This window comes from Ochotona curzoniae, unplaced genomic scaffold (assembly GCF_017591425.1).
Source record: "Ochotona curzoniae isolate NIBS_2020 unplaced genomic scaffold, NIBS_Ocur_1.0 contig_291, whole genome shotgun sequence".
Classification (NCBI taxonomy): Eukaryota; Metazoa; Chordata; class Mammalia; order Lagomorpha; family Ochotonidae; genus Ochotona; species Ochotona curzoniae.
Window position 1 is genome coordinate 14,771,072 of NW_024465649.1, and position 26,535 is coordinate 14,797,606.

A 26,535-nucleotide genomic window follows, 5' to 3' on the forward strand; every position below is an offset into this window, starting at 1 on the left:
TAGGATATGAACCTATAGATAGGAGCTAGCTTTTTTCTCTCTGCCTCTCAAATAAATAAATAAATTGTATATTTTTTAAAAGTAAGAGAATAGGGACCAGTGCTAATGTGCCTTGGAAAGCAACAGAAGATGACCCAAGTGCTTGGGCACCTGTACCCACTTGTGAGACCGAGAAGAAACTCCTGGTCCTGGCTTCAGCCTTGCTCAGATCTGGCTGTTGCTGTCATTTGGAGAATGAAGCGGTAGATGGAACATTTTCTTTCACTTCTTCCCTCTTTGTAACTCTACCTTTCAGATTAAAATAAATTTTTTAAAATTTTAAAAGATGTATTTATTATTTTTATTGCAAAGTCAGATATACAGAGAGGAGGAGAGATAGAGAGGAAGATCTTGCATCCAATGATTCACTCCCCAAGTGACCACAATGGCCAGAGCTGAGCTGATCTGAGGCCAGGATCCAGGAACTTTCTCCAGGTCTCCCGCACGGGTGCAGGGTCCCAAGGCTATGGGCCATCCTCGACTGCTTTTCCAGGCCACAAGCAGGGAGCTGGATGGGAAGTGGGGCTGCCAGGATTAGAACCAGTGCCCATATGGGATCCTGGTGCGTTCAAGGCGAGGACTTTAGCCACTAGGGCACCGTGCCTTAGAGACCCCAGTGTGGGGAAGAGTTCCAAGGGTGTTAACTTGAGTGGTTTTGATAGTTCTGAGAAGTTAGTTTCACTGCTCCATTGTAGAAAAAATCTTTCCAAGATCTATCGGTTGGCAAAGTCCACCTTAGTGCATCCGCAGATCCTGACACATGCTGCAAAACATGGCCAAGAGAGTTGTCCAACCTGCTCTGCTTTCCATCCTCTGATGAGGTACTCCACATTCCTTGCTGGTTTAAATGAGCTGGGTGTCATGTCCCCCATGTGCATCTCCATTCCCAATACGTGAATTCCAAGGTTGGATTGCACATCCTGTGATTTTCACTGTGGCCAGGGTCTGAGTCCAGCAGCCTATTGAGGAGTCCCCCAAGAATGCTCATCTGTTGTGACCTCAGACTTGTGTGCACCAACCAATGCAGAGTCAGAGTCAGATTCAGTCCATTATGTGAGCCAGCCTGCCACAGACCAGTTCCTCATGCTTACCAGTGGGTGCTTCAGCCTAGTTGGCGACACTCAATAACCCTCACCAGACCCACTCCCAACCCACAGCCCATCTGGCTCTCGTGCACTTCCCATAGGTGCTACAGTTTAGTTCACTCTGCCCCACCTCCAGACCCAGCCTTCACATATGCCGATGGGTGCCATTGATGCCCCCAGCTCTAGTTCTCATGCTTATCAATTAGTTGTAGGTAAATAAAGACAATCAAGAACAGTGGTGAATTCATTTAAAAAGGACAGTAACAAGTCCAGCACAGTAGTCTAGTGGCTAAAGTCCTCACCTTACATGCACCAGAATCCCATATGGACAGAGGTTTGTGTGCCAACGCCCCACTTCCCATCCAGCTCCCTGCTTGTGGCCTGGGAAAACAGTCAAGGACAGCCCAAAGCCTTGGGACCCTGCACCTATGTGGGAGACCTGGAGGAACCTCCTGGCTCTGGCCTCAGATCAGCTCAGCTCTGGCCGTTGTGGACACTTGAGTAGTGAATCATCAAACGGAAGATTGTCCTCTCTGTCATCTCTCTGAATATCTGACTTTCCAATAATAAAACTAAAAATTTTTTTTTTAAAAAAAAGGACAATAACAAAAAACTAGTGTAATTCAAATGAAGTTGGTAGTTTACAGTTTTATACTGATCTTCATTCTGTAGGATTTTTTAAAATTACTTATGTTATTTGAAAGACGGTGACAGAAAAAAGAAATGCAGAAACAGGTTCATTTTCCAGATGGCTTCAGTGGCTGGGACTGGGCTGAGGAGAAGGGATAAGCCGAAAAGAGGAACCAGATTGTCACAAGAGTGGCAGGTGCCCCAGTGTTTGGGCCATCTTCTGGTAGAACTGGCACAGAAGTAGAGCAGCTGGGACTTAAAGTGATACTCTGTCACAGGGTGCTGACATTGGGAATGGTGGCTTAATGTGCTATACCACAGTGCCAGCCCTTCATTACGTAGTTATAGTAAATGTGTTATGGTTACATGAGGCACTAACAGAAGATCCTTGGCAAAGGATGAGTGGAAGCTCTGTGTATATCTGAATTATTTCAAAATAAAGTAGTTTTTCCATCTATTATTTATACATTGCAAAATTAAGAAGAAAACAGAATTGAATGCTCCTAAGGCAGGATAACTATTTCCTCGTAAAGGATCATGGGATTGTGATTGGAAGGGGCACATGAAGGCTTCTGAGGTGTGGGGAGTTCCCTGGAAAATGATAACACAGGTGTTCCTGTTCATCTGTATGATAACGTGGTCCTTGTTAATCTGTATGTATGTTTCATGTACTTTTCTGGATAGACGTTATATTTAACAATAAAAAAGGTTGAAAATAACACATGTCATTCTGTTTATTAGGATTGCAAATCAGTAAGGAAACAGTTATTCTCAATATTCCGGTTTCTAAAAGTTTTAGGGAAGTTTTTTCTTTTTCAGTGATAAAAAGGTGTTAACTGTGACCAATACTGTGGCATAGCAATTTAAGTTTCTCTCTGTGCTGCTAGCGTCACATATAGGCACTGGTTTATGTCCCAACTGCTCCACTTCTGATACAGATCCTTGCTGATGTGCCTGGAAAAGTAGCAGAAGATGCCCAAGTTGTTGGCACCTGCCACCCATGTGGGAGACCCTTATGAAGCTCCTGGCTCCTGGCTGCAGTCCTGGCCCAACCCTGGCCTTTCAGACCCGTTTGGGGATGGATCTCTCTTGTCTCTATCTTTCTCCCGCTGTCTAAATCTCTGCTCCTTGTATAAAGAAATGTTTAAACAACAGAAAAAGAAATGTTGCTTCTCTGAGTAACAGATTTTTGTGACTTGTTCAGGTAGAAACACTGAAGCATAATGATCCTTTTGCTCCTGGTGGAACGGTTGTTGTGGCAGCAAGTGATTCAGGTAAAGAACAAACCCAGTTTCATTGAGTGTTAAACATTACCTTTTTTTCTTTCAGCTTCTGTTATTTTCTGTCTTCAAATATATTTGCTCTGAATTATGCCTTTTAAATGATTGAATAATTACATCTAATTTTATCTGTCACTAATAGTGACAAGCATTTATGTGTCACTTTCTTCATTATCTTATTCATGTTAAAGATCTTACTACAGTATGTACTCTGCTCATTATCAATGAAACCAATAAAAGTCTTTGCTTTACAGAAGATAGTATGCCTGACAGCTTCAGTGTCAGCATTGACTGTTCGGAATCTTGGCCTGAATTAAACCGATTAGTGTAATATTTGCTTTACAAATTCCATTACTAGTGCAGAGAAAAAGCTAAATGCTAGGACATGGTCTTCAGGCTTGATATGATCTCTTACTTTTTATTTGTTCTTTAAGTAATATTGCCATTTTAAACATAAAGAAACTGAGGACCAGAACATGAATTAACTTACTCAAGATTATGTATTTTACTGGATTTGAACCAAGAAAAGCCAAGATTCAAATCCAGCTCAGATGGAATCAAAATGTTTTTTCAATAAATGCTTTTTTCCCATTATTCATTTACAAACATCCCAGTTACTATGTGGGAGAGTAAGAAATAAGAGGAAAGCTCAAATATGAAGTACTTAAATATTATTCTGACAAAAAGTCCTTTATTTTTCCAGATGAATATAAAATGTAAACGAGTTGTTTACTATGCAGATTGACTGATTGTGTCACACTAAGAATTATGAAAAAGACCAGTAAGGACCAGGCAGTTAAGGCGCCTGTTAGGATCCGGGCTAAGCTATGTAGTTGTGCCAAGGTTTGAATCCAGTTCCTGATTTCAGCTTCCTGTTCATGCAGGCAACCATGCTGACTCAAGTTGCTGAATCCTTGGCACCCAGCTTCAGCCCCTGGCAATTTACAGGCATTTGGGAAGTGAATCAGCAGATGGGATCTAGTACTTGTTCTCATACTATCTGTCTCTGTCTCTCTCTCTCTCTCCTTCCCTCTCTGTTCTCACTTTCCCTCCCCGTTCTCACTCTCCCTCCCCCTCTGGCCCTCTCTCTCAGCCTCTCAGCCTCTGCTACATAATCTTTTAAAAGGAAGAGGAGATCCTTTTTAAAGGGGAAGGGTAAATGGTGCTAATTTCAATGCAGGACATGGCTTTTGTGATATGCCTTCAACAAATAGTCTATGACTTTCACCAGTAAATATGGGAAGCAATAAGATCAACATGACAAAGGTGGAGGCATGATGGATTTAGGACATATTCAAGGAAAATCCAACAGACATCTGACAAGGGCTGCTTTATAGGTAAAGACGTATTCAGGCTTAAGCTGAAGGGGTAGATTGTGTAAAAGGTTGCTAATGCCTTTGTTGGTCTTTTCAAATTCTAGTTTATAGTACATTTCCTGTTAAGCAGTAGAATAAAAGACTGTAACAGCCTAAGGGGGAGCTAAGATTTTTTGTAGCTACTATTGATTAGCACCTAGAAAGTCCCAACAGTCAGTGTGTTAACCACATTCCCAAACTTGGTTTCATTTAATTCTCACAACTAAATGTGATGATTGATATTGTTTATAATGCAGACAAAACCAAGGTATGAAGAGACGAAGCAGTTTTCACAGGATTAAAGGTGTAGTAAGAAATGGATCACTTTCAAATGAAGTCTAGTTTTTCACCTGCCTCTTCAGGTCATTCTTGCTCAGTCTGTTCTAATGCTTGCTCTTCTTCCCTTCAAACATCTGTATGTGGTGGTATACTATGTAGTTGTTCCTGGACCTCTTCTCTGTACTCCTTTATGTATGTTCATGAGCGTTAATAGCTTCAAATACTATTTATACACTGATTTACATCTCGTCTCTAGCCACATCTCTTTCCTAAGCTCCAACCTTACATCCAACTGTTTGGCATTTTCACTTGAATTTGTGACAAATATATCTAATATAATTGTATTTTTAAGAAGTCTTTAATGTACAGAAATGTAACAAATTTTATGTATTTTGTGTATATTTTTTAAAGAGTATAAGATATTCTCACCCAACTCTCCCTCTGTCTTACTTTCTTTTAAGTTTTACAATGACATATTTTCTTTTTTTTTTAATTTTTTTTTAAATTTTGGATGATTTTAACATAGTTGATCAAAGTGGGATGGATCAAGGGTAGGGAAAGTGTGATCATTGTTTCAAAATTTCATGTTTCTCCTTGTTTTGGGGATGGGGCAAGGAGGGCTAAAGGGTAAGCCATACCTAGCCTCCCAACCGCTCCAGTACCCACAGATAGAGAATAGCCACTCAGTGTTGACCCAGGGTTCTACCCAGGTGGTTTTGATAGTTCTGAAATGTTGTTGATCTTGCCAATCCAAGGATGAGGGAACCCTTTCAATGTCCATTGGCTGACATAGTCAACCTTAGAGTCTCATTCGCCCAGATAATTGTTGTCATTGTTTGGCTGGGGTAGTTGTCCAATTTGTTCTGCCCTCCTTCTGGGATGGTATAGATATCCCCTACAGGCCTCACTGGGCTGCCATATCCTCTAACTGGGTCTGGGCCAGCTGTCTACTACTCCATCTTTTCCACTGAGGAGGACCAGTACTCACAGGTGGCCAAGGGCTCTAACCAGGCAACTGGACTCGCTGGCCCCAGGGCTCACAGGCCCCAGGGCTCACAGACCCGGCACCCTTCTTGCAGGTGGGGCAAGGACCTGGGCCAGGCAACCTGGACCCTGCCAAACTTCCCACCCCTGGGGCTCACAGACTCAGCACCCACCTTCCCCTAACTGTCATGGCTCACCTCACCTTAGCATCCTGAGTGCTTCAGCCTGGCTCAATCGAGCCTGTCCCAGTTCCAGCTTGTGCTGGTAGATTCTGCAGCCCAGCCTGCCAGCCCCCAATCCTGGCCCATATGTGAACTGGCTGGTGTTGTAGCACAACCCAGCCACTCCTGCATCTTGTCCTGGTTCTTAGAACTGCCAGTGGATGTTATGAACTGATTCTGCCTGACCCACATGTATGCCAGTGGTAACCTGGCCTGGTCTGGGCTGCTCCTTGCCTTAGTTCTTGCGCTCATCTTCAAGGATTGTGTCCTGACAAAGGAATTTCCCAAGCTCCTCTATCAGATCTCCTCCCACTGGTAGATGTTGCACACACTGGTGGATCCTTGGCCCATGTAGACTTTGTCCACCTCTTGTCCATAGGTGCACCCACCTATGCCAACCACAAGGCCCCTTATAGGCCCACACCCCAAGTTCCCAGAGCTCCTCACTAGGTGGCCAGAAGGCTTTGTCCGGTGTCATTGTTGCCCTGGCCAACTGACCCAAGATTTAACCAGCTGGCTTGGTAGGATTTCTGAGTCAGGAAGTTACGCTGCACTCCCTCCCACCAGCCGAAGCTATGTGCAGCTCGTGGGGTAGAAGCTCCCATTTGCGTACCCAGCCCAATCCAGCATGGTGCCAGTCACTTTTAAGCAGCTGGTGGGGTGAAATTCCCGATTTGGGAGGCTAGGCTGCACTCCCTCCCACCAGCCAAAACTATGTGCATCTGGTCACAATAACATACTTTCAATTTTCTTTATAATTACAAGCTTAACTCTTCTAAATGAAGAATTGAACAAGTAGTAAGTAGAAAAATCACTCTTCAGGGGCTGACATGGCAGCTTAGCAGACTAAGCCTCAACTTGTAAATGCCAGCATCCAAAATGGGTGCTGGTTGTATCCAAGCTGCTCCACTTCCAGTCCATCTTTCTGCTTAAGGCCTGGGAAAGCAGTGGAGGATGAACCAAGTCTTGGGATCCTGCACCCAAATAAGATACCCAGAAAAAGCTCCTCACTGCCTGTTTTGTACCAGCCCAGCTCAGCCATAATGGCCTTCTGGGGAATAAACCAGTAACTGCAAGATCTCTTTCTCTGTCCCTCTTTATTTCTGTAAAATCTGACTTTCAGATAAAAGTAAAATAAGTCTTTAAAAAATTCAAAGAAAAATCACTTTTTCGTAAGAAATATAGGTAAGAGCTGTAAGCAATAATCAGATCTTAAGTTGTCACAGTTTTGCTGATATACTCTACATATTTTTGGTACTCTGTATTAGACAATCAAGCAAAAGAAAACTTGTGATATTTGTCTTTGGGGACTCGGTTATTTTAATAAACATGATGGTCTCCAGTTGCATCCATTTTGTTGCAAAACACAAGAACTCATATTTGTTTCCACTGAGTAATATTCCATCACATATATATACAACTCCCAGGTGCATGTTAACAGGAAGCCACAGTTGGGAACAAAGATAAGATTCAAACCTAGACATTCCTGTAGGTATTTCTGTCCGTCCCAATCTGCAGCCTTAATTGTCAGGTCAAACACCTGCTGTCTCTCCCCAACTTTTTTTTTTAACCTTTTAATGTCTTTATTACAAATAAATTAAATTTATAAGAGCTCTTGCACACATAGGAGCCTTACACACTTAAAGTTAGTTCACTGTTTTTTGGTCCTGAATCAAATCAAGAATAAATATTGAATTAAATCAGTGACTAGCTCTAGGCTGGCGTTTGGCTCAGTAAAGATTCTGCTTAGGACACCTGCATGCCATATTGAAGTGCCTGATTCAGGTCTCAGTTCCACTGTTGCTGATCCAGCTTCCTGCTGGTGTGCACCCTTGGAGGTAGCAGGCGATGGCTTGAGTGCTCAGGGCCCTGCCACAATGTGGGAGATCTGCATTGAGGTCCAGGCTTTTGGATTTGGCCTCCCCCTGACTACCTGTTGTCAGCATCTGGGAAGAAGAAGTAGCAGGTAGAAGACCTCTCTTTTTCTTTCTCTTCCCTACAAATAAAGTGAAAATTAGTTCATTTTTAAGATAAAATCAGTTGATTTATACAAAGGGACTATCAATGTGCACTCTGTAATATTTTGCATCTATCTGAATAGTGTCAACTGAGAGAGGACATGCAATTCAATATCTTTCTGTCCTGTTACAACGATTTTCTTTGTTTTAGCCACAGACCCCTTTGCCTCTGTTTTTGGAAATGAATCATTTGGAGAAGAATTTGCTGACTTCAGCACATTGTCAAAGGTAATGGGTAGTTTTTAATAAGAATGGAAAATATACTGTGCTTCGTCCACAGAAGCATTTCCACCTTTCAGTAGTAGAGCCCTTTTAGGGACATTGCTATTTGATTTCAGTAAATCACAAGCAATGTTGATTTCAGAAGGAAATGACAAATCACGTATGGCTAAAGTAGGTATACATTTCCATAGTGTGTGGTGATGATAAAAGTAATTACCATTTCTGTTCACAAGTTTGCTCAACAGGCCTTTATTTAAAATTGTTGTCTTTTTATACATGTTCCTCGCCTTTGGAGTATTTCCCTCCTGTTACTGTTGAGGTTATGGCTGTGAACTCTGGGTATTTATGCTGTGTTCTCTGTGTTGGTTGTTTAACATGATATTCTGAGGTTGTTCGGGTCAGAATTAAGATGATGAATGCACAAAGACCAGCACTAAGTAGCCACTATTTATCTTCCAGCTCCAATATTGTTTCAGGTCAAGAGAGAAGGATTAGATTGTGTGTCAAACTGTTTCTCTCTTTGGATTCTAACTGGTGGTTGTTTTGCCCCCACAAAGTATTTGGCAATGTCAGTAGGCATTTTTGGTTTTCACAGCTGGGTAAGGAGTACCACCCACATCCAGTGGATGGGGACCAAGGATGCTATTAGACATCCTACTTTGCACTCTCCTGTTCCCTGCAATATGGAATTACGTCCAACCCAGTTTGGCAGTAGTGCCACTGTTGAGAAACATGAGTATAGAGAAAACTAACGCCATAGAAATGATCCGTTTTTGAGAAATGCATCTTTTGTTACGCAGTGTATTTGAAAAGGCAGTCTTGAAACCCTCCTCAATTCTTAACCAATTCTGCAAGATCAATTTACTTTAAAAAATTAACTTTCACGTTGTCTTTATAGTGTGTGTAGATGTCATTTTATTTGCATTAATATTTAATCTGTCCCATATTTAAGTATCAAGAAGTACAGAATCAGTAAGCCCTACAGTCCCTTTAAAATGGACCTTGGATAGTTTTATACTGAATATTGCCTGAAACTTGACAAATCTGCCATCCAAAATTGACCTTTTAAGATTTGATCCATTGTGCTTACTAAGTAATGCTATTAGAGTCACTATTGCTATAGAACAGTTTTTGGAAAAAAAAAAAAAAAAAAAAACTTGTCCCAAGACTGATATTGTAGCACAGTCAGTTGTGGTTTGGTCCCCTGTAGGAGTGTCAGTTGAAATTCTAGCAGCTCTATTTCCTTCCACCATCCTGCAGTGTTCCTGGGAAGCAGCAGAGGTTGGCCCAAGTTCTTGGATCCCTGCAGCCTATGTGGAAGGCCAGGGTGGAGGTCATGGTTCCTGGTGTCAGCCTAGACCAGACCTGGCTGTTTTCATCTTTGGGGAATGAAACAATGAGTGCAAGATCTCTCCCTGTTTCTCCCTTTCCTTCTCTCACTTTGCCTTTAAAGTAAAATTATATGGTTTTTTTTCACCTTTTTTTTTTTTTTTTTTTATTTAATTTTGACAATCCTTACAAATTTAATTGGGGTAAAAAAGGGTCAAGGTCTAAAGGGGGATATAGAGGAAGAAGCCCCACCCAATCTCCCGCCCACCCCAAGTCCCGGGAGTGGGGTGCGCTTCGAGATACTCGATCAAGTGGTTCCAATAGTTCACTATCCATGGGTCGTTGCCTGTCTCGCCACCCCAATCATGATGTGGTCATTGAAGAGTTCGTTGATTGACACAGTCCCGTCTAGGGTCTCCATTTGCCCAGTCTCTGCTGCCATCAGATGGCTGAGGTTGTTGCTTGATTTGTCCTGTCTTTCCCTGGTTAGGACTCCGAGTCCGGTGTCTCGAATGGGAAGATCCTCGAAGAAATTTTGAGGTATTCCCAGTCCAGATTCCTGCTGTTTTAGTAGCATAGGGTCCGTCTCAGTCCACTGCCCCGGACAGCTGGCGGCTGCAGTTGCTGGGCCGGTTCTGTCTCCACCCGTGTCTTCTTACAGTCCCGCCTGGTTCCACCCTGGACGCATTTGTCCCTCGCACGAACTAGTAGGAGTTGCAGCCCAGTCAGGGCGGCCCACAGTAGCCTCAACCAGGCCCACCTCCTACCCTGGCTTGCCAGTATATATGGCATACTAGCCCAGTCTGTCCCCGTTACCCTTCTGTTGCTACAACTAAGCCCGACAACCCTCACCAACTCTGGTTGTAGCTTACTCCAATGGGATTGGTCAGCCTAGCCTGGTTATCACCCAATCTGGTCCCCATGAGGTGCACAGGCGCTGTGTCCCTGCCTGGTCTAGTCTACCCCCCACCCCGCTCCCGCTCCTCAGTGTAACTTGCTGTTCAGCTAGGGAGCCTCCCCTTTTTCTCCTGTCAGCTCTGCCGCCTCCCTTCCTGGTTCTCACTTGTGTTGGTTGGGTGCTGCGGCTGCATCCGGCTCAGGCTACCTCACCTTGGCATTCCAGCCTGCGTGTTACTTTTGTTACGACCGGACCTGGTTCGACCCACATTCTGTTCTGGCGGTCAGATTTACCAGTGGATGACATGAACAGATTCAGCCTGGTCTGCCCCCGACCCAAGCCAAATGCATGCCAGTGGGACACTTTCAATGACCTCTTGGCTGTTGCCTTGCAAGTTCCTTGTGCTGACCTGCAGGGTCTGTGTCTTGCCAGAGGAGTTGCCTGGGCTCCTCCATCAGAACCCCTCCATGTGCCAGGTTTCGCGCATGTCAGTGGGTCCATGTGCCAGTTCGCCTCTTGTCCTTGTAGGAACAGTGGTCTTTCCTAACTGGCCATCATCCCGTTCTGGTTCTTGCTGTAGAGTGTTGCAGCTTGGCCATGGTCATCCATGCCCCCATATGGCTTGTACATGGCTAAGTTGAGGTTGGGACCTAGCCTAGTCCGCCCCACATCCACCCTGGTACTCCAGAGCACCAGAACGTGTTAGTGTCTGGCCCGGCCCGGTACCTCTTTTCCCAATCCACATTTGTGCCAAGGGAGAGGATAGCTGTATCCAGACCCTGCCGCAGCCCCGTCCACCTGTCATGACCTCTGCCTTAGACTCTGTGGCTCAACTTTGTGCTTAATGTGAACCAGTTGGAGCCAAATCCAAGCCGGGCATGTCCTGTGTTGCACCCTGTGTTCCAGTCATACTAGTGGGCTAAGGTTTGCTTAGTCCGAACATTCATCTCTCAGTCCCGCACTTTCATTAAGGTTTCATGTCCCGATTCCTGGGAATCACCAGAAATTAGTGTCTCATCTACACTACCGCTGGTCTTACTTTTGGGTGTCCCAGAGCACCTATTTCATATCCTCAAAACCCCAGAGCTCGCCGCTGGGCGGCCAGCAGGCAGAGCCTGGCACCACTTGGTGCACTGGCCGCCCAAGGCCTGGGTCTCTGCCCCCGCCTCTCAACCGGAAGGGTCATTCCCATGAAGCGCCACCCCCAATGGGAGTTTAACCCCGCCCCTGCCCGGACATTCGAACCGCCCAGCCTACCCTGCCGTCAGCCCAAAGCTGACGGGGGTAGAGGGGAGCCAGGTTTTGAACCCCAGCTCCCTCGCCAGCCCTCGCGGGTACTTACTCGCGAGGGGGCTTAGTTGCCCCCTGGCCAGGGGGATGCCGGCGTCCCTGCCTCCGCCGCAAGCGGCGGAAGCTGTGGCTGGGAATCCGGCATGGTTCGCGCCGGAAGGAACGGCTCCCAAATTATATGTTTTTTTAAATGTCTTAAAATTAAACTACCAGTTCTCAGAACTGAAGCAAATAACCTCTTATGTACTGTAATCATTCTTTCCAAATCCTGCATAATCATGCAGTTAGCTGAGTATAATGTGTGTGTATATGTTTCTGTGTAATTCCATGTATAAACTTCTCTTTTTAAATAAAGGTCAACAATGAAGATCCTTTCAGTTCAGCAACACTAGGCTCTGGCAGCAATGTAGTGATTACAAAAAATGTGTTTGAGGAAACACCAGTCAAAAATGAAGAAGTACCCCCAGCACTGCCGCCAAAAATCGGGACTCCAACCAGACCCTGCCCGCCACCACCTGGTATGAGAATTGGTTCTGTCCCTAAACTAGTTAGATGCATTTTCTCTTTGAGAAGTATTATGTGGACATTATTTACATATTTATATAAATAGCCTTAAAGTAAGTCAGGTACACAAAAAATCCTGCCTTTCTCATCTGTTCTCACCTCACTGCAGAATTCATCATGTGTCTCAGGCCAGCAAGAATAATTGCTATGGACTACCTTTCTGGCAAAAAGTTGTTTGTTTGTTTTTCAGTCAGAATCAAATGGAAAAGGAGACTTAAAGGTGAAATATCTAACTTTTGAAGAGCTCATCATTTGAACAGCAGTTTCTAGTACTAAAAGTACAGGAAAAAAATTAATTTGAAGTTCCTTTCTCTGCTATAAGATATTGTCTTCCATAAATCCCAAAATGTGAAAATATGAATTATGACCATCTGATGTCCAGAATTCAGCAATTAGTGATTAAATCAGTGTTGATTTTCTTGGCGGAAAATATGATTTTATGTCACTTGAGAAGCTTTGTTTTATAACATGGGCTAAATATATTCCTACCTGAAAATCTGAACTCCAAAATGCTCCCAAATCCACAATTTTCTGAGTGCCAGCAGGGCACCACAAAGGAAAAATTCCACTGTATTTGGAACACAGTCAAAATACAAGCACGGGCCAGGCGTTGGGACCCCTCAGCTCAAGCTGCCATTAGGGCACCCACATCGCACGCACCGTGATTGTGATCCTGCTGCTAAGCCTAGGAAGCGGCAAGGCATGGCCCACGTGCTTGGGTTCCTGCCACTCACGTGGGGGACCCAGAGGGACTTCCTGGCTTCTGCTTCTGCTTGGCCCAGCCCCAGCCGTGTTGAAGGCGTGAACCCAAGGGTGGAAGATCATCGTTCTTTCTCCCTGTCTCTGTTATTCTGCGTTTCACATAAATAAAAGTTTAAAAAATACAAGCAAATTAAAAATACGGTGTAAAGAAATATGGTATAAAATTACCTTTAAGCTCTGTGTTGTAAGATATAAAACATAAATAAATACTGTGTTTAGTCATGGATCCTGTCCCCAAAATATCTCATTATATATGTGCAAAGTATTCTAAAATCCAGTATTCAAACCCTTGTGATCCTAAACATTTTGAGTGATATCCAGCTTATAATGATTTTTTTGTTTTTAGTCCAAAAACGTTCTCAATAGCTTTTTTTTTTTTTCTTGAAGTCTGCGTGGTTTTAAAACTATACATAACAGAACTTTTTGTTTTATTCATAAAAAGTGACTAAAAGGCATTCTCTCAAGATGTTAGTGTGTTGTTAGGTCAATATGTGAAAAGACATTTGGTACACATCGCTTTTTGAGCATTCCTTGGAAAATTTTTGTTTTAGTACTTAAGAATTATAATTCTTATCAAACCTCCCTAAAATATCTCTTAGGTAGATTTCTTTTCCTTACATGATATAAAGAAAGAGTTTCATATATAGTTATTTATGATAGTCAATTATCTGTTGAAAAATAAGTAGCCTGTTATGGTATATTACTTAAGATTGTCAAACTATATTTTTTAAAAACAACAAGTAAAAAGTAAATGTGCTCATCTATATTTGTATACCTGTGTGATGGCATTTTTTTTTTTTTTAGTTAGCAGACTAGTACCTTGGTCTGAGAATCTTCAGCAGAATAAGTGCATTTCATAGAAGGATCCAAGGCAGAAGGGTAGTTTGTTGGAAATAACAAACAGGCTGGGAGCCTGAACACGTATCCCCTGACCAGCTCCATAGTTGTAGCCATAGAATGTCCAGTATCTGGGACCTGGCATGATAGCATAGTGGTTAAAGTCCTCACCTTGCACGCGCCAGGATCCCATATGGGCACCAGTTCAAATCCTGGCGGCCCCACTTCCCATCCAGGTCCCTCCTTGTGGCCTGGGCAAGCAGTAGAGGACGGCCCAGAGCCTTGGGGCCCTGCACTCATTTGGGAGACCCGGAAGAGCTCCTGGCTCCTGGCTCCTGGCTTTGGATTGGCTCAGCTCCAGCCATTGCGGCTGCTTGGGGAATGAACCGTCAGAAGGAAGATCTTCCTCTCTGTCTCTCCTCATCTCTGTATCTGCCTTTCTAATAAAAATAAATAAATCTTAAAAAAAAAGAATGTCCAGTACCTGATCATAACAGGAAATTAGAATTAATTCTAACTCTGCCTACCTTTACAACATTGTTAGGAAGGGCCCATTGAGGTGGAAAATAAAACATCTTTTGTAAGCTGCTACAGTGATGAAAAAGATAGTCGTTACATCTTAATGCATTTTAAGAAGAAAAGTATTTGAAGACATCGTTACACCTCTTCTTGCCATTTCTTTCTCATGAAGTACGCAGTTTAAGACTTTAAAATTAGAGTATTTGTTCAAAAATGGTAATGAATTAATGGGTAACTAAGCAGTTATTTTAAACAGCTATTGTTTGGTCAAAGATTATCAACAACTGCAAAGATTATTAATAACCACAAAGATGTAAGCTCTAGACATCAAAACATAATTTATACTTTAAGCAAAAAAAGATTTATTTGTTTGTTTTGGAAAGCCAGATGAGATTTACAGAGAGAAAGAGAGACAGAAAGATCCATCCACTGGTTCACTCCTGAAACAGCCACAATGGCTGGAGCTGAGCTGATCCGAAGCCAGGAGCTTCTTCTGGGTTTCTCATGATGGTACTGGATCCCAAGCCATTGGGCTATCCTCTGCTGATTTCCCAGGCCATTAAGTGGGGAAATGGATGGGAAGCAGAGAAGCTGGAAGACAAAACAACATCCAAATGGGATGCTAGTGCTTGCAGGTGGACAATTAGTCTGTTGAGCCGTCACACTGGCCCAACATTATTTATTCTTCAGTTTAAAATATGGTACATGACAGAAAAATTAGGCAGAAAAATGGTTCTGCCAAGGCAATTTTAAGTTGTATGCTCCTAGGCAGTGTATATACAGAAAAACCAGAATACTTTTTTCAAAGTCATTTGCCCTACATAAGTGTCAGACTGAGGTTTATAACAGGCTGTTTCTGTCTTTATAATTTTCCTCTTGTTTTTTCATTCTTATTTTATCTCTTCTTGGGAGCATGCTACTTTGAGGGAAGGCAGTTTACTGTCTGTATTAAAATGTAATTATCCTGCCCATCCCTGCTTTGCTAGGATTTTTTTCTTCATATGAGTGCACATAGCTAAAATGCATTTGAGAGATCATGAATGTTATGGACAGATTCTTGGTATAAGAGTCTGTCAAGTCCTCGCCGCTTCACTCTCGGTTTGGTGCTCCCTGTACGTGTGTGTGCCTGTGTGCTTGTGTTTGCATACTTACCGCTTGAGTTAATTGTAATGATTTTAATCCAGGGAAAAGATCCATCAACAAATTGGATTCTTCTGATCCCTTTAAAATGAATGATCCATTTCAGCCTTTCCCAGGCAATGATAACCCCACCGGAAAAGAACCTGATATGTATCGTGATCCATTCACTTCTACCACTACCAATAAAGAGGCTGATCCAAGCAATTTTGCTAACTTCAGTGCTGTAAGTACTGTGAAGGGGCTGTTTTGGGGAAAGTTTTGTGGTTTGAAGAGTTTTCAAAGATTATTTTGGAGTCTGCCAAATTTATACCATTTCAACTAATTTACCAACATCATAGTTTTTTTTTTTTCTTTTTCCCCAAAGCAAAACTTCTGTTTGGTTCTCCTTGATGGTTCCCTTGCACAAATAATTTTAATCTCAGTTCTTGTGAACTATGCACGTTGTTTTGTAAGCCCTCTTCTTAGTCTTGGTAATGTAGATGTAAGTAAAAAGCAAGCATGCTTTGCAGGTGATTACAGACGGCAGTGGTTTAGCAAGCTCTTTGTCACATCTGTTTGCCAGATATAAATCATGGCAGTAATGAGCTTGAGGACCTCTGACTGTGTATGTGTGCTGTGTGGAAGGTTTTAATGGTTTGTGGAGACCAGTTAGCAACTGTTTCATGATACGAGAGGATAAGGCCAGGAATTCTTTAAAATAGAAAGAGACATTATTTACTGTTATTTTATGCAGTAGCTTTTTAGAAATGTCAGATTTATGAAATAAGTGAAAATCGGGTTATTTGGCTAGCTCTACATCGCTCGCCTCCCATGTTTATTTTGCATTTTATTTGACTAGCGTGGGAGCTTGATCAGGAGGAATGGTGCTGGGCTTCGTGTTTTTTTTTTAAAGATTTATTTTTATTATTTTTTTATTGGAAAGGCAGATATACAGAGAGGAGAGACAGAGAGGAAGATCTTCCGTCCGATGATTCACTCCCCAAGTGAGCGCAACGGGCCAATACTATGCCAGTCCGAAGCCAGGAGCCTCTTCCGGGTCTCCCACGTGGGTGCAGGTTCCCAAAGCCTTGGGCCGTCCTCTACTGCTTTCCCAGGCCACAGGCAGGGAGCTGGAAGGGAAGCGGGGCTGCCGGGATTAGAACTGGAGCCCATATGGGATCCCGGGCATGCAAGGCGAGGACCTTTAACCACTTGCACCACCGCGCTGGGCCCTGGGCTTCGTGTTATAAGCAGAATCTGAGACCACGGAAAGGACCACCGCCCGTGGAGGACCACCTCTGAAAGGACAGAAAGCAGTTAATTAGTTATTAGGATTGAAAGCAAGCCTTTCTCCCAACCCCCCAAAAAGTCTTAGAATGTAACTAAAAAAAGTTTTACCCAGATTTTTTTTTCCAGACCAAATAACCTTCATTATCACTGACTATTCTGCAACCCAAGAATTTTTCTGTTCCTCTTCTTGTACCTTAAGTTTTAGAAGTAAGAGCTGGTGACCAGCTGGCCAGGTCACAGTCTGCCTGATGGCTCCTCTCTCCTCAGTGTAGTGCTGGATCACTCAGCCCGGTGGCTTTTTCCTGCTGCCATGTCCAACTGGGAAGCCACTAGAAGGACTGTAACTGAGGCAGCTGGGATTTTGAGTGAATTCTCTTTGCCTTCCTGTGGCTTCTAAATGTGATGAAAGAAAAAGGAGTCTATATTCGGAGTATTATCAAAATTATATTGACTTGATTGTCATGAGATGGAATTTATATTGTTTCAAGCAGAGCATCAAGAATTGACCTTCATGGGAAAATAAAAGTCTTAGTATAAAATAACGCTTGGCAATCTGTGGCACATAGTATCTTATATATATAGTATCAGCACATCAAAACCTAGTTGGAATGAAACTTGAACAATAGTTGAGGCATTTTGCTTACTTTATACTTCAGATTCCCAAAATTAGTGTGACATAAAGCCACTCATAATGTAAGCATTTTATTTCCTTTGTAAATTGTTTGTTAAGTATTACAGGTTTCATATATATGTATAAGTTTCATATAGTCCCTAGTTTCCTGGGGAATAAAGCTATCAATTTCAAATAGCCTCATGTTAACCTTGCAGGATTCCTCTGTACCTCAAGATTAGAAATAAAGTTGAATTCTTTATTTAAGATCTAGCAAGATTGTTTCGATTTGAGTGGATAAAAATATTTCCCCAACCTGGTCATTTTCAGTGTTTTATGTGGATGGCTTAAAAGGTTCTCAAAGCATGCCAAAATCTTCAAAATGCCCCCCCCCCAAAATTGGCTTACATCTCACTTAGTATGACCAATACTTTTATATTAAATAAAGCTAAATAAACGTTTTTTTACTTTGTACTTTTTCTATACCTGAAGCACTTGAACAAAGTAGACAGTTGCCAGTAGATTAAGCATGAAGCATCCTGTGAGAATGAATTCACTCCAGTTAAACTAGTCAAAAAGGCCAGCCTCGTTCTGTTTGTAGATTTCCCTAGTCTGTTAAGCATGTATATTTTTAAATGATGTTTTTGATGTTGTAGTTTTATCGATCTAGACTGCAATAATTCTAAAAATTCAGCCACAAGAACTAGTTAAAGGTAAATGTTTTTAAATTTTTTTAAAAATAACAAGTAACAAAGAAAACTATTCCCAGAATCCTTCAGATAACACAAATGTTTAATGGCTGTTCAAAAAAAGCTAGTTTTCCTTCTTTTTACTTACTTTACTTGTTCATGTGTTCGTGAATTTGCTCTCTTACATGGCAGTATCCCTCTGAGGAAGACATGATTGAATGGGCCAAGAGGGAAAGCGAAAGAGAGGAGGAGCAGAGGCTTGCCCGGCTCAATCAGCAAGAGCAAGAGGACTTGGAACTGGCGATTGCACTGAGCAAGTCGGAGATCTCAGAAGCATGAAGAAGTCTTTCATCTGTTCTCAGCCGCACACACCCTTCTCCCCAAACACCAACGCTATTTACAATGTGTAGCAAAACTACCTATGAGCATGGGAATACAAAAGATAGGAGATTCCTGTAAATGTGACAGAAAAACATTTAGTTTTTGTTTTGTCTTTTAGTATTATTAAGTCTGTTTCCTGTGTGTCCTGTATATTTTTCCCCTGTAAAAGAGGTAGCCCAGGAGACAGCTTCATCTAAACCCTGTTCTGACTCGCGTTTACTCTGAGCTTCTGCCTGCCTGTGCTCCTTTGACTTGTAAAAGCTGCAGCACCCGAGCTTCCGCCTTCCAGAGTATAGAGACGTAGTTTCATCCCGTGGTGGCCTTGTTCTGTAGTTAAGCCCACAGAAGCCAGGGACACTGCTTAAAGTTGTCAGTATTCTCCCCTGCTCGGACTGAGGGAGGGGAAAGGAAAGGGCATCTTGTTTATCTTACGGCTGGTGCAAATTCACTAGTTTGAAGAGCATTTTTTTTAGTGTCTTTATGGTACAAATAATGTTTAATATGTTTTTTAGAGCCAAGGGGGAAAACTGCATAGATTGACAATGCTGTGGGAAAGGAAATGCTTTAGGCTTCAGACTCAGTCTTTTCCTAAATAAAAATGTTAAAGCCTTGAGTGTGATTTTTTTTTAAGTGCTAAATAATGGAGAAAAATGTACCAACTAAAATATACCCACTCATGTAGGAGAAGTAAGTGTAGAAGATTTGGCAGCTGCTCGGCTTTGCCAACCAGCACTGTTGTCTTCAATTCATGATGGATTTCTTTCTGTTCATTTGCAAAAACTCCAAGCTGGAACTGGAAGGTTCTTTAATTTTTCATATATATTTTTGGTTTTCTTTATGAAGGCTCAGTTACTTGAAATGTAAAGAAATGGTCACTAAGTACTTATGGAAAAATGACATACCTTGCTCTTCTGGCCATCTTTGTGGTTTAAATTGGTTTCTTTACTCTTCTTCATAAGTTTACCTATAAAACTAGAAAGCTAGCAAAAAGAATCTTTTCTTTAGTTGAGAAGCGTCATGTGTTGGAAGTCTGTAAAACTGAGTAAGAGTGTAAACTGAATTTGAAAGAATATGAAATAAGCTATAAATTATAATCTTAATTTTTTAATGTGAGTTACTAAATTAGATGATATATTAAATACTAAGATAAAGAAAAATGCACCTAAAAATTAATAGAACTCACTGGGGTCACCAAGTCAAGGTGATATTGGTCTGAGGTGAGTCAGATTAACTTACTGCCTAGCCTGTGCATAAATTTCGGAATACCCAACTCACTGGATCTTGAAATGGTGCTTTTTTTCTCTCCACATAAAATTGGACTGCTACAGTTTAAAACAAACCACTTTTGTGCACTGCTCTTTTTTCTACTTTTATAAATAGAAACATTGTAGTAGAAAAGTCACAGTAAGGCAGTAAGGGCTAAAGCATAAGGTTCTGACTTTGATAAACTGATCCAGGGACCTAAGGATTTCCTGCAGGTGCTGATTGAGAAAATTGTATTGAGAGTTGTGATAGATGGGTTTTTATGTGTGTTTTTTTTTCTTTCCCCTTACTCTTCAGGAAAAAGGTAAGTTAACTTGAACAACCTCCTTTTTGCACTAGGAAAATGAACAAATGTTTGAAATGCTTTTGAAAAAAAAATTTTAAAGAAAACCTCTGGAAAACATTCAATATCTGTGACTTGCAAACACCACTTTCAATGTAATAAGTGTACCCTAATCTTATGTATGTTTTACTGGAAGACATAAATTCTTATCTTTTATTAAAATATGTATTCTTGGTGGACCAATATAATATTAAAGTATATATATATTATATAAACATATATCTATATCTCCATGCTTACTTGTGTAGGGTGAACGTCTTGGAGTCGTTTGTGATATTTGATGTTACTGACTGTGGCTCCAGGGCCTGTGCTTGACAATAGATACGTTTGACCAAGAGCTAAGTGAAAATGCTTGCATATGAAGCTTAAACCATCTTCTACACACTGTTCAAAATTTTTTTAAGCTCTCTTAATTTTCTCTTATGCTTCAGACTTCAAAATTGTAGCCTGTAATAAGAATAAATTTTAATAATAAAGCAAACTATCCATGTATCCAATCAGCAGTGGAGTTTTGCATGGTTCTCTGATTATATCCACTCTGTGTGGCAAGGAGGGGTAGCCATACAGTCAGAACAGAATGTGTGTGGAATGTTTGGAGCCAGATCTAGTATAGAACAAATCCTTAGTGATTGTGATTGTGTGGAAGATCAGAAATGCATCTACATAGAGGCAGTGCCTGAAACATGATGCCCGTGTGCATGTGGACTAAGGATTTGTGTGGTATACCCAGGGCACAACAATCTGATTAGCTCATCCAGTCCTGGGATTGAATCCCTATTCTGCCACTTTTTAGATAATATTAAAAAGATTGGGCCCAGCGCTGTGGTCTAGCAGCTAAAGTCCTCGCCTTGCACGCACCGGGATCCCATATGGGTGCCAGTTCTAATCCTGGCAGCTCCACTTCCCATCCAGATCCCTACTTGTGGCCTGGAAAAGCAGTTGAGGACGGTCCAATGCTTTGGCATCCTGCACCCAAATGGGAGACCTGGAAGAAGTCCCTGGCTCCTGGCTCCAGATCGTCACAGCACTGGCCATTGAAGTCACTTGGGGAGTGAATCATCGGACGGAAGATCTTCCTCTCTATTTCTCTGCCTCTCTGTATATCTGACTTTGTAATAAATAAATCTTTAAAAAAAGATAACCTCCCGTTGAACAAAGATCGTAATACTTCATAAGATTGACCTAATGATTTGATTTTGACAACTTTTTTAAAAGATGTATTTATTTATTTGGGAGGCAGAATGATGGAGAGGAAGAGAGAGATGCCTCTTCCACTTGTTCATTCCCCTAATAGTGGTGAGTACTAAGACCAGGAACTCTCCACGTCTCCCACGTGGGTGCCTATGCCCAGACACGAAGGCCATCCTCTGCTGCCTTCTCGGGCGTATTAGCAGGGAGATAGTTTGGTGATAGAGCAGCTGGGACTCCAGTATAGATTCTTGTCCTGCAGGCAGAGTAGTCCAACCCACTCCAGCACACCAGCACCTACTTTGACAACTTTTCAATACTTTTTTTTTAAGATTTATTTATTTATTGGAAAGTCAGATATACAGAGAGGAGGAGAGACAGAGAGGAAGATCTTCCATCCGATGATTCACTCCCCAAGTGAGCGCAACGGCCGATGCTATGCCGATCCAAAGCCAGGAGCCAGGAACTTCTTCCGGGTCTTCCACACAGGTGCAGGGTCCCAAAGCTTTGGGCCATCCTCAACTGCTTTCCCAGGCCACAAGCAGGGAGCTGGAAGGGAAGTGGAGCTGCCGGTATTAGATCCGGCGCCCATATGAGGACTTTAGCTGCTAGGTCACGGTGCTGGGCCCAGCTGTTCAATACTTTATAAGTAAACAAATCCAGTGACATTATTGAGATTGTCAATGTCCATTTCAACACTGTTTTGCTACATATCATGAATAATGAAGTTGTAATTATTAATTGTAATCCCTCCAGTACCACAAGTGTCATGCACTGGCATCTATTCCTACAAGGTTTTTGATTCCTGTTTTTCACCACTCTTGGATGTATTTTTATTTTTGTAGCATATTAACTTCATGTTGATGAAAACTTACTATTTCACCCTGTTGTCTTTGCTCACCGGTTGTGTGATTAGGGGGTATATAACAGAAGTGTAGCAGAGACCGATATGTTCAGACATGGAGACAAAGGGCTGTATATCTGCATACAGACCTGAGATGGACTCCAGTGAAAGGATTGAATGTATCCTAACAGTAAGCGGATGGACTCCGTGACAGTGTCCGTGCCAACATTGTCGGGAAGCACTTCAATACAGCATGATGGACTTGTTACTGTTCATGAAGGACATCTATTGTAAAACTAGAGGAGAAATCGAGGAGGTAGAGAGGGGCCTTGGGGAAGGGCACAGGCAACCCCAGAACCTGTGGAACTATATCAAAACTTGTTAAAATTTTTTTTAAGTGAAAACAGCCAATTCATGTTGAGTGTAAAGCATTGTACTAAGCATTTTGGGTGTTTTTTGTTTGTTTTCTAATTCTTATCTTTTATTTTAAAAATGGAGAGAGAGGCTAAAAAAAGAAATAATGTGCTTCAGGTCATATAGCTGATTACATAAGCCAGGAGTTGAACTCTGGTCTCTGATTCTAGACATGATATTCTACAATGCTCTATTTCATTTTAGGATTTAAGAAATGGAGCTGGCACAATGGCTCAATCAGCTAGTCCTCCCCTTTCAAGCACCAGGATCCCATATGAGTGCCAGTCCATGTCCTGGATACTCCACTTCCCTTCCAGCTCCCTGCTTGTGGCCTGAGAAAGCAGTAAAGGATGGCTTTGGGCCCCTGCACCTGTGTGGGAGCCACGGAAGAAGCTCTTGGCTTCTGGCTTCAGATCGGTTCAGCTCCAGCCACTATGGCCACATGGGGAGTGAACCAGCAGATGGTCTCCTTCTCTGTAGATCCTGCCTTTCCAATAAAAATAAATAGTTTTAAAAAGAAATGATCGGAACAGAACATCGTAGTAACCGTATTGTGAGAACAAAGATCATTTATTAAGCTTTAGGCCTGATCCTAAGTCCTTAATATATGTTCACTTAATCTTCACAACAGTGAACTTGAAAGCTTAGCAACTATTCATTTCACAGAGGACGTCTCGGCAATAACTCATGGTTATGCTGCTAGTAAGTGGCCACGCTGGGATTTAAACCCAAGAGGCTTCTCCAGAGTTTTAAAAATTAGAAGGCAGCCTGGAAATACAACACAATAATTCATGTAGCCTCTACTCTTGAGGATTAATGGAATAAGTGCACTACGTTGCACATGCACATTTCATCCTTTAAAAAACATACTTTTTGAAGACTTAAGATCTATCTGCTGGCTTACTCCCCAGATGAGGCTAGAAACCCAGAGCTTTATCCAAATCTCCCACATGAGTAGAGGCCCAACTACTTGAGCCATCAGCTGCTGCTTTCCCAGCAGCATTAGCAGGGAGCTGGATTGGAAATGGAGTAGCTGGAACTCAAACAAGTGCCCAACGGATGCTGGCACTGCAAACAGCCACTTCACTCACTCCACTGCAGATGTTCCAGTTCATTTGTCTCTTTGATGAGATTTAAAACAGTTTTTGGCACAGGAAACCATTTAATTATTATTACCAATATTACCATAAGTGATCCTAAGTATATGGGCAGAATAGCCCAGCCAGTCCCTGAGTGATGCTGACCCAGGGAACATTGAGAACTAGTTTGTTCAGGACACTACATCCCATGTCAGAATCCCTGGGATTGAGTCCTGCTCCACTCCCAATTCTAGCTTCTGGCTTGATGGCTCAGCTAGTTGGATCCCTGCCACCCATGAAAAAGACCTGGATGGAGTTCCTGGCTGTTGTTCCAAACTTCTGGGAAGTTGACCAGTGAACAGCAAGTGGCTCCTCCCTTTCCAGCAAAATAATGCAGGTGTTTTGTTACTGTTTTTAAGATTTACCTTCAAAGAGTTAGAGAGAAGGAGAGACAGGGAAAGATCATCTGCTGGTTCACTCCCCAAGTGGCCACACTGGCTACATGGCTAATCCAAAGCCAGGAGCTCAAGGTCCCAGGCCGCCCTCTGCTGCCCTCCCAGGCCACAAGCAGGGCGGTGAATCAGAAGTGGAGCAATTGAAACTAGAACTGGCACTCAGAGGGGATGCTGGCACCGCAGGCAGAGGACCAGCTTGATATAACACCTCCGTGCTGTCTTGGAGATTTTTGTTAACTGCCAGATAATCTGGTTCCAGAATCTATATTCAGTTATACTGTTGATAAAAATGTACATTAATATATTTTTCTGCATATCTTGATTTAGAGTATGCTTTTACTGCCAAACAGCTCTGTATTGCTACCAAGGACTAAAGCTATGCAATGTCATTCTCGTTGCATATTGACCTCTAAGACCTGTTGATGGAACCAGGACAGAACATTCATATGAGGTTCTTGCCACTAGAGTAGAGTAAGGAAGATGGACAGCTCCTTAAATAAAATTCCTCACCACTGCATGCTGAGACTTTCCCTGTGTGTCCCAGCACATCCTGAGGATAGTAGTTCTCATATAGAGAACAGGGAAAGACTTTCCCTGGGTACAATACTCTGCTTCTGGGGCCAACATTGTGGCATAGGGGAGTAAAGCCAGTTCAAGTCCTGGCTGCTCCACTTCCCATCCAGCTCCCTGCTAATCACTTGTGGAAGTAGCAGAGAAAGGCCCAAGTGCTTGAGCCCCTGCACCCACGTGGAAGAGCCGGATGAAACTCCTGACTTTGGTTCAGCCCAGCCCTGGCTGCTGCAGTCATTTGAGGAGTGAGTGGACCAGGGAATGGGGAGTCTTTCTCCCTCTTAACTGCTTTTCAATTAAACCTTAAATATATACATACTGTTTGTTGCCATCAATAGCAAAAACATAAAAGATGATTGCTTTTAATGTTTTGAAGGTCAGCTCCCACAAGGCCACTCTGCTTAATTGACTCTGTTGACTGGAAAAGGCCACCTGACAGTCTCAAGAAGGGGCCTCGTTACCAAGATCTAATCGTCAAGTTTAAAAAGATCATCAGTAAAAGAGAGCTTCTGTTAAGCAGATTCACAGGGGTTGATACAGAAAGCAGAATGCCATTTTCCAGTAAAAATGAAGTTGTTATGGCATGTACAGTGTTCACAGTTGATTAAAGCAGGCTGCCTCACAGGAACCTGGATGCCTCCTGCCTGCAAGCCTTGATCTCATACCCCCGTGATGGGATTGTACATGAATATGTTTAACCAGGTTACAGTGTGGTTTGGCTGGTTGAGCAACTATTATGTCTCGGGTATCATTGCATATCTTTATTTTGATCTGTTGTAAATTTTTCAGCAAGTTAATGTGCATCTTTTTGTTTTTAATCATGAAATTCACTGATGGGTATGAACTAGATCAGAAGATGCAAGGTTTGAAAATCATTTATATTTTTTAAACATTCTTTTTTAAAAAGATTTCTTAATATTTGAAAACGCAGAGTTACACAGAGAAGAAGAGACCGAGAGAGGTCTTCCATCTGCTGACTCATGCCCTAAATGGCCACAGCAGCAGGAGCTAAACTGATCTGAAGTCAGGAGCTTCTTCCAAGTCTTTCTGTGTGAGTGCAGGGGCCTCAAGGACTTGAGCTATTCTCTGCTACTTTTCTTTTTTTTTTTATTATTTTTTTAAAGATTTATTTTTATTATTTTTTTCATTGGAAAGGCAGATATACAGAGAGGAGAGACAGAGAGGAAGATCTTCCATCCGATGATTCACTCCCCAAGTGAGCCGCCGCAACGGTCCGATACTATGCCGATCCGAAGCCAGGAGCCTCTTCCGGGTCTCCCACGCGGGTGCAGGGTCCCAAAGCTTTGGGCCGTCCTCGACTGCTTTCCCAGGCCACAAGCAGGGAGCTGGAAGGGAAGCGGGGCTGCCGGGATTAGAACCGGCGCCCATATGGGATCCCGGGCATGCAAGGCGAGGACTTAACCACTTGCGCCACCGCGCTGGGCCCATCTCTGCTACTTTTCTAGGCCCTAAACAGAAAGTTCAGAAGTGAATCAGCCATGACACAAACAAGTGCCCATAAGGGATGTTGGCACCACAGGCAGAGACTTAGGCTACTATACCATGGCACCAGCCCCTGTTGCTATTTCAAAATCTTCTTAAATAAAAAAATTGAGTTGTTAATGTTATATATCCAAGTGGATTATATGACACATTAGCTCATGGAGGGGAACAAGCATCCGTAGAAAGACCCCATCGATTTGTCTTTTCTCCCTTAAGTGCATTGTATGTGTTTAGCTGCTTGGGTCTCAGGGCCTTAGTTTCAGATGCTTTACTTCCTCTGGAGTCAGAACTAGAGAGGACTAAATGTAACTGTTGTGAGAAGAAGGGACAGCTGACAAAGGACCTTTTATAATCCTAGCTGTAAGCGTTCACTATAGAAGGATGCTCGAAAAGTTCACGGAAGGGCTGGTGTGGCACAGCAGTTTTAGCCACCACCTGCAGGGTTGGCATCGTATATAAAAGCACTGGTTCAAAT

At 42.5% G+C, this 26,535-nt stretch overlaps 1 protein-coding gene across 2 annotated transcripts in view; it reads left to right on the top strand.

The window, feature by feature from the left end:
- EPS15 (epidermal growth factor receptor pathway substrate 15) overlaps positions 1-20,504 on the top strand; it is a 139,515-nt gene extending 119,011 nt beyond the window's left edge. The window contains exons 21-25 of one of the 2 annotated variants that reach the window (XM_040978559.1): positions 2,959-3,028; positions 8,043-8,119; positions 11,986-12,148; positions 15,497-15,675; positions 18,213-20,504. In XM_040978559.1, the coding sequence (XP_040834493.1) occupies positions 2,959-3,028; positions 8,043-8,119; positions 11,986-12,148; positions 15,497-15,675; positions 18,213-18,359 (636 nt within the window). In that variant the 3' untranslated portion in view covers positions 18,360-20,504. Of the gene's footprint in view, positions 1-2,958; positions 3,029-8,042; positions 8,120-11,985; positions 12,149-15,496; positions 15,676-18,212 lie in introns of those variants that run through there. The other variant, XM_040978560.1, reaches the window with a different exon arrangement.
- The last annotated feature ends 6,031 nt before the right edge of the window (positions 20,505-26,535 follow it).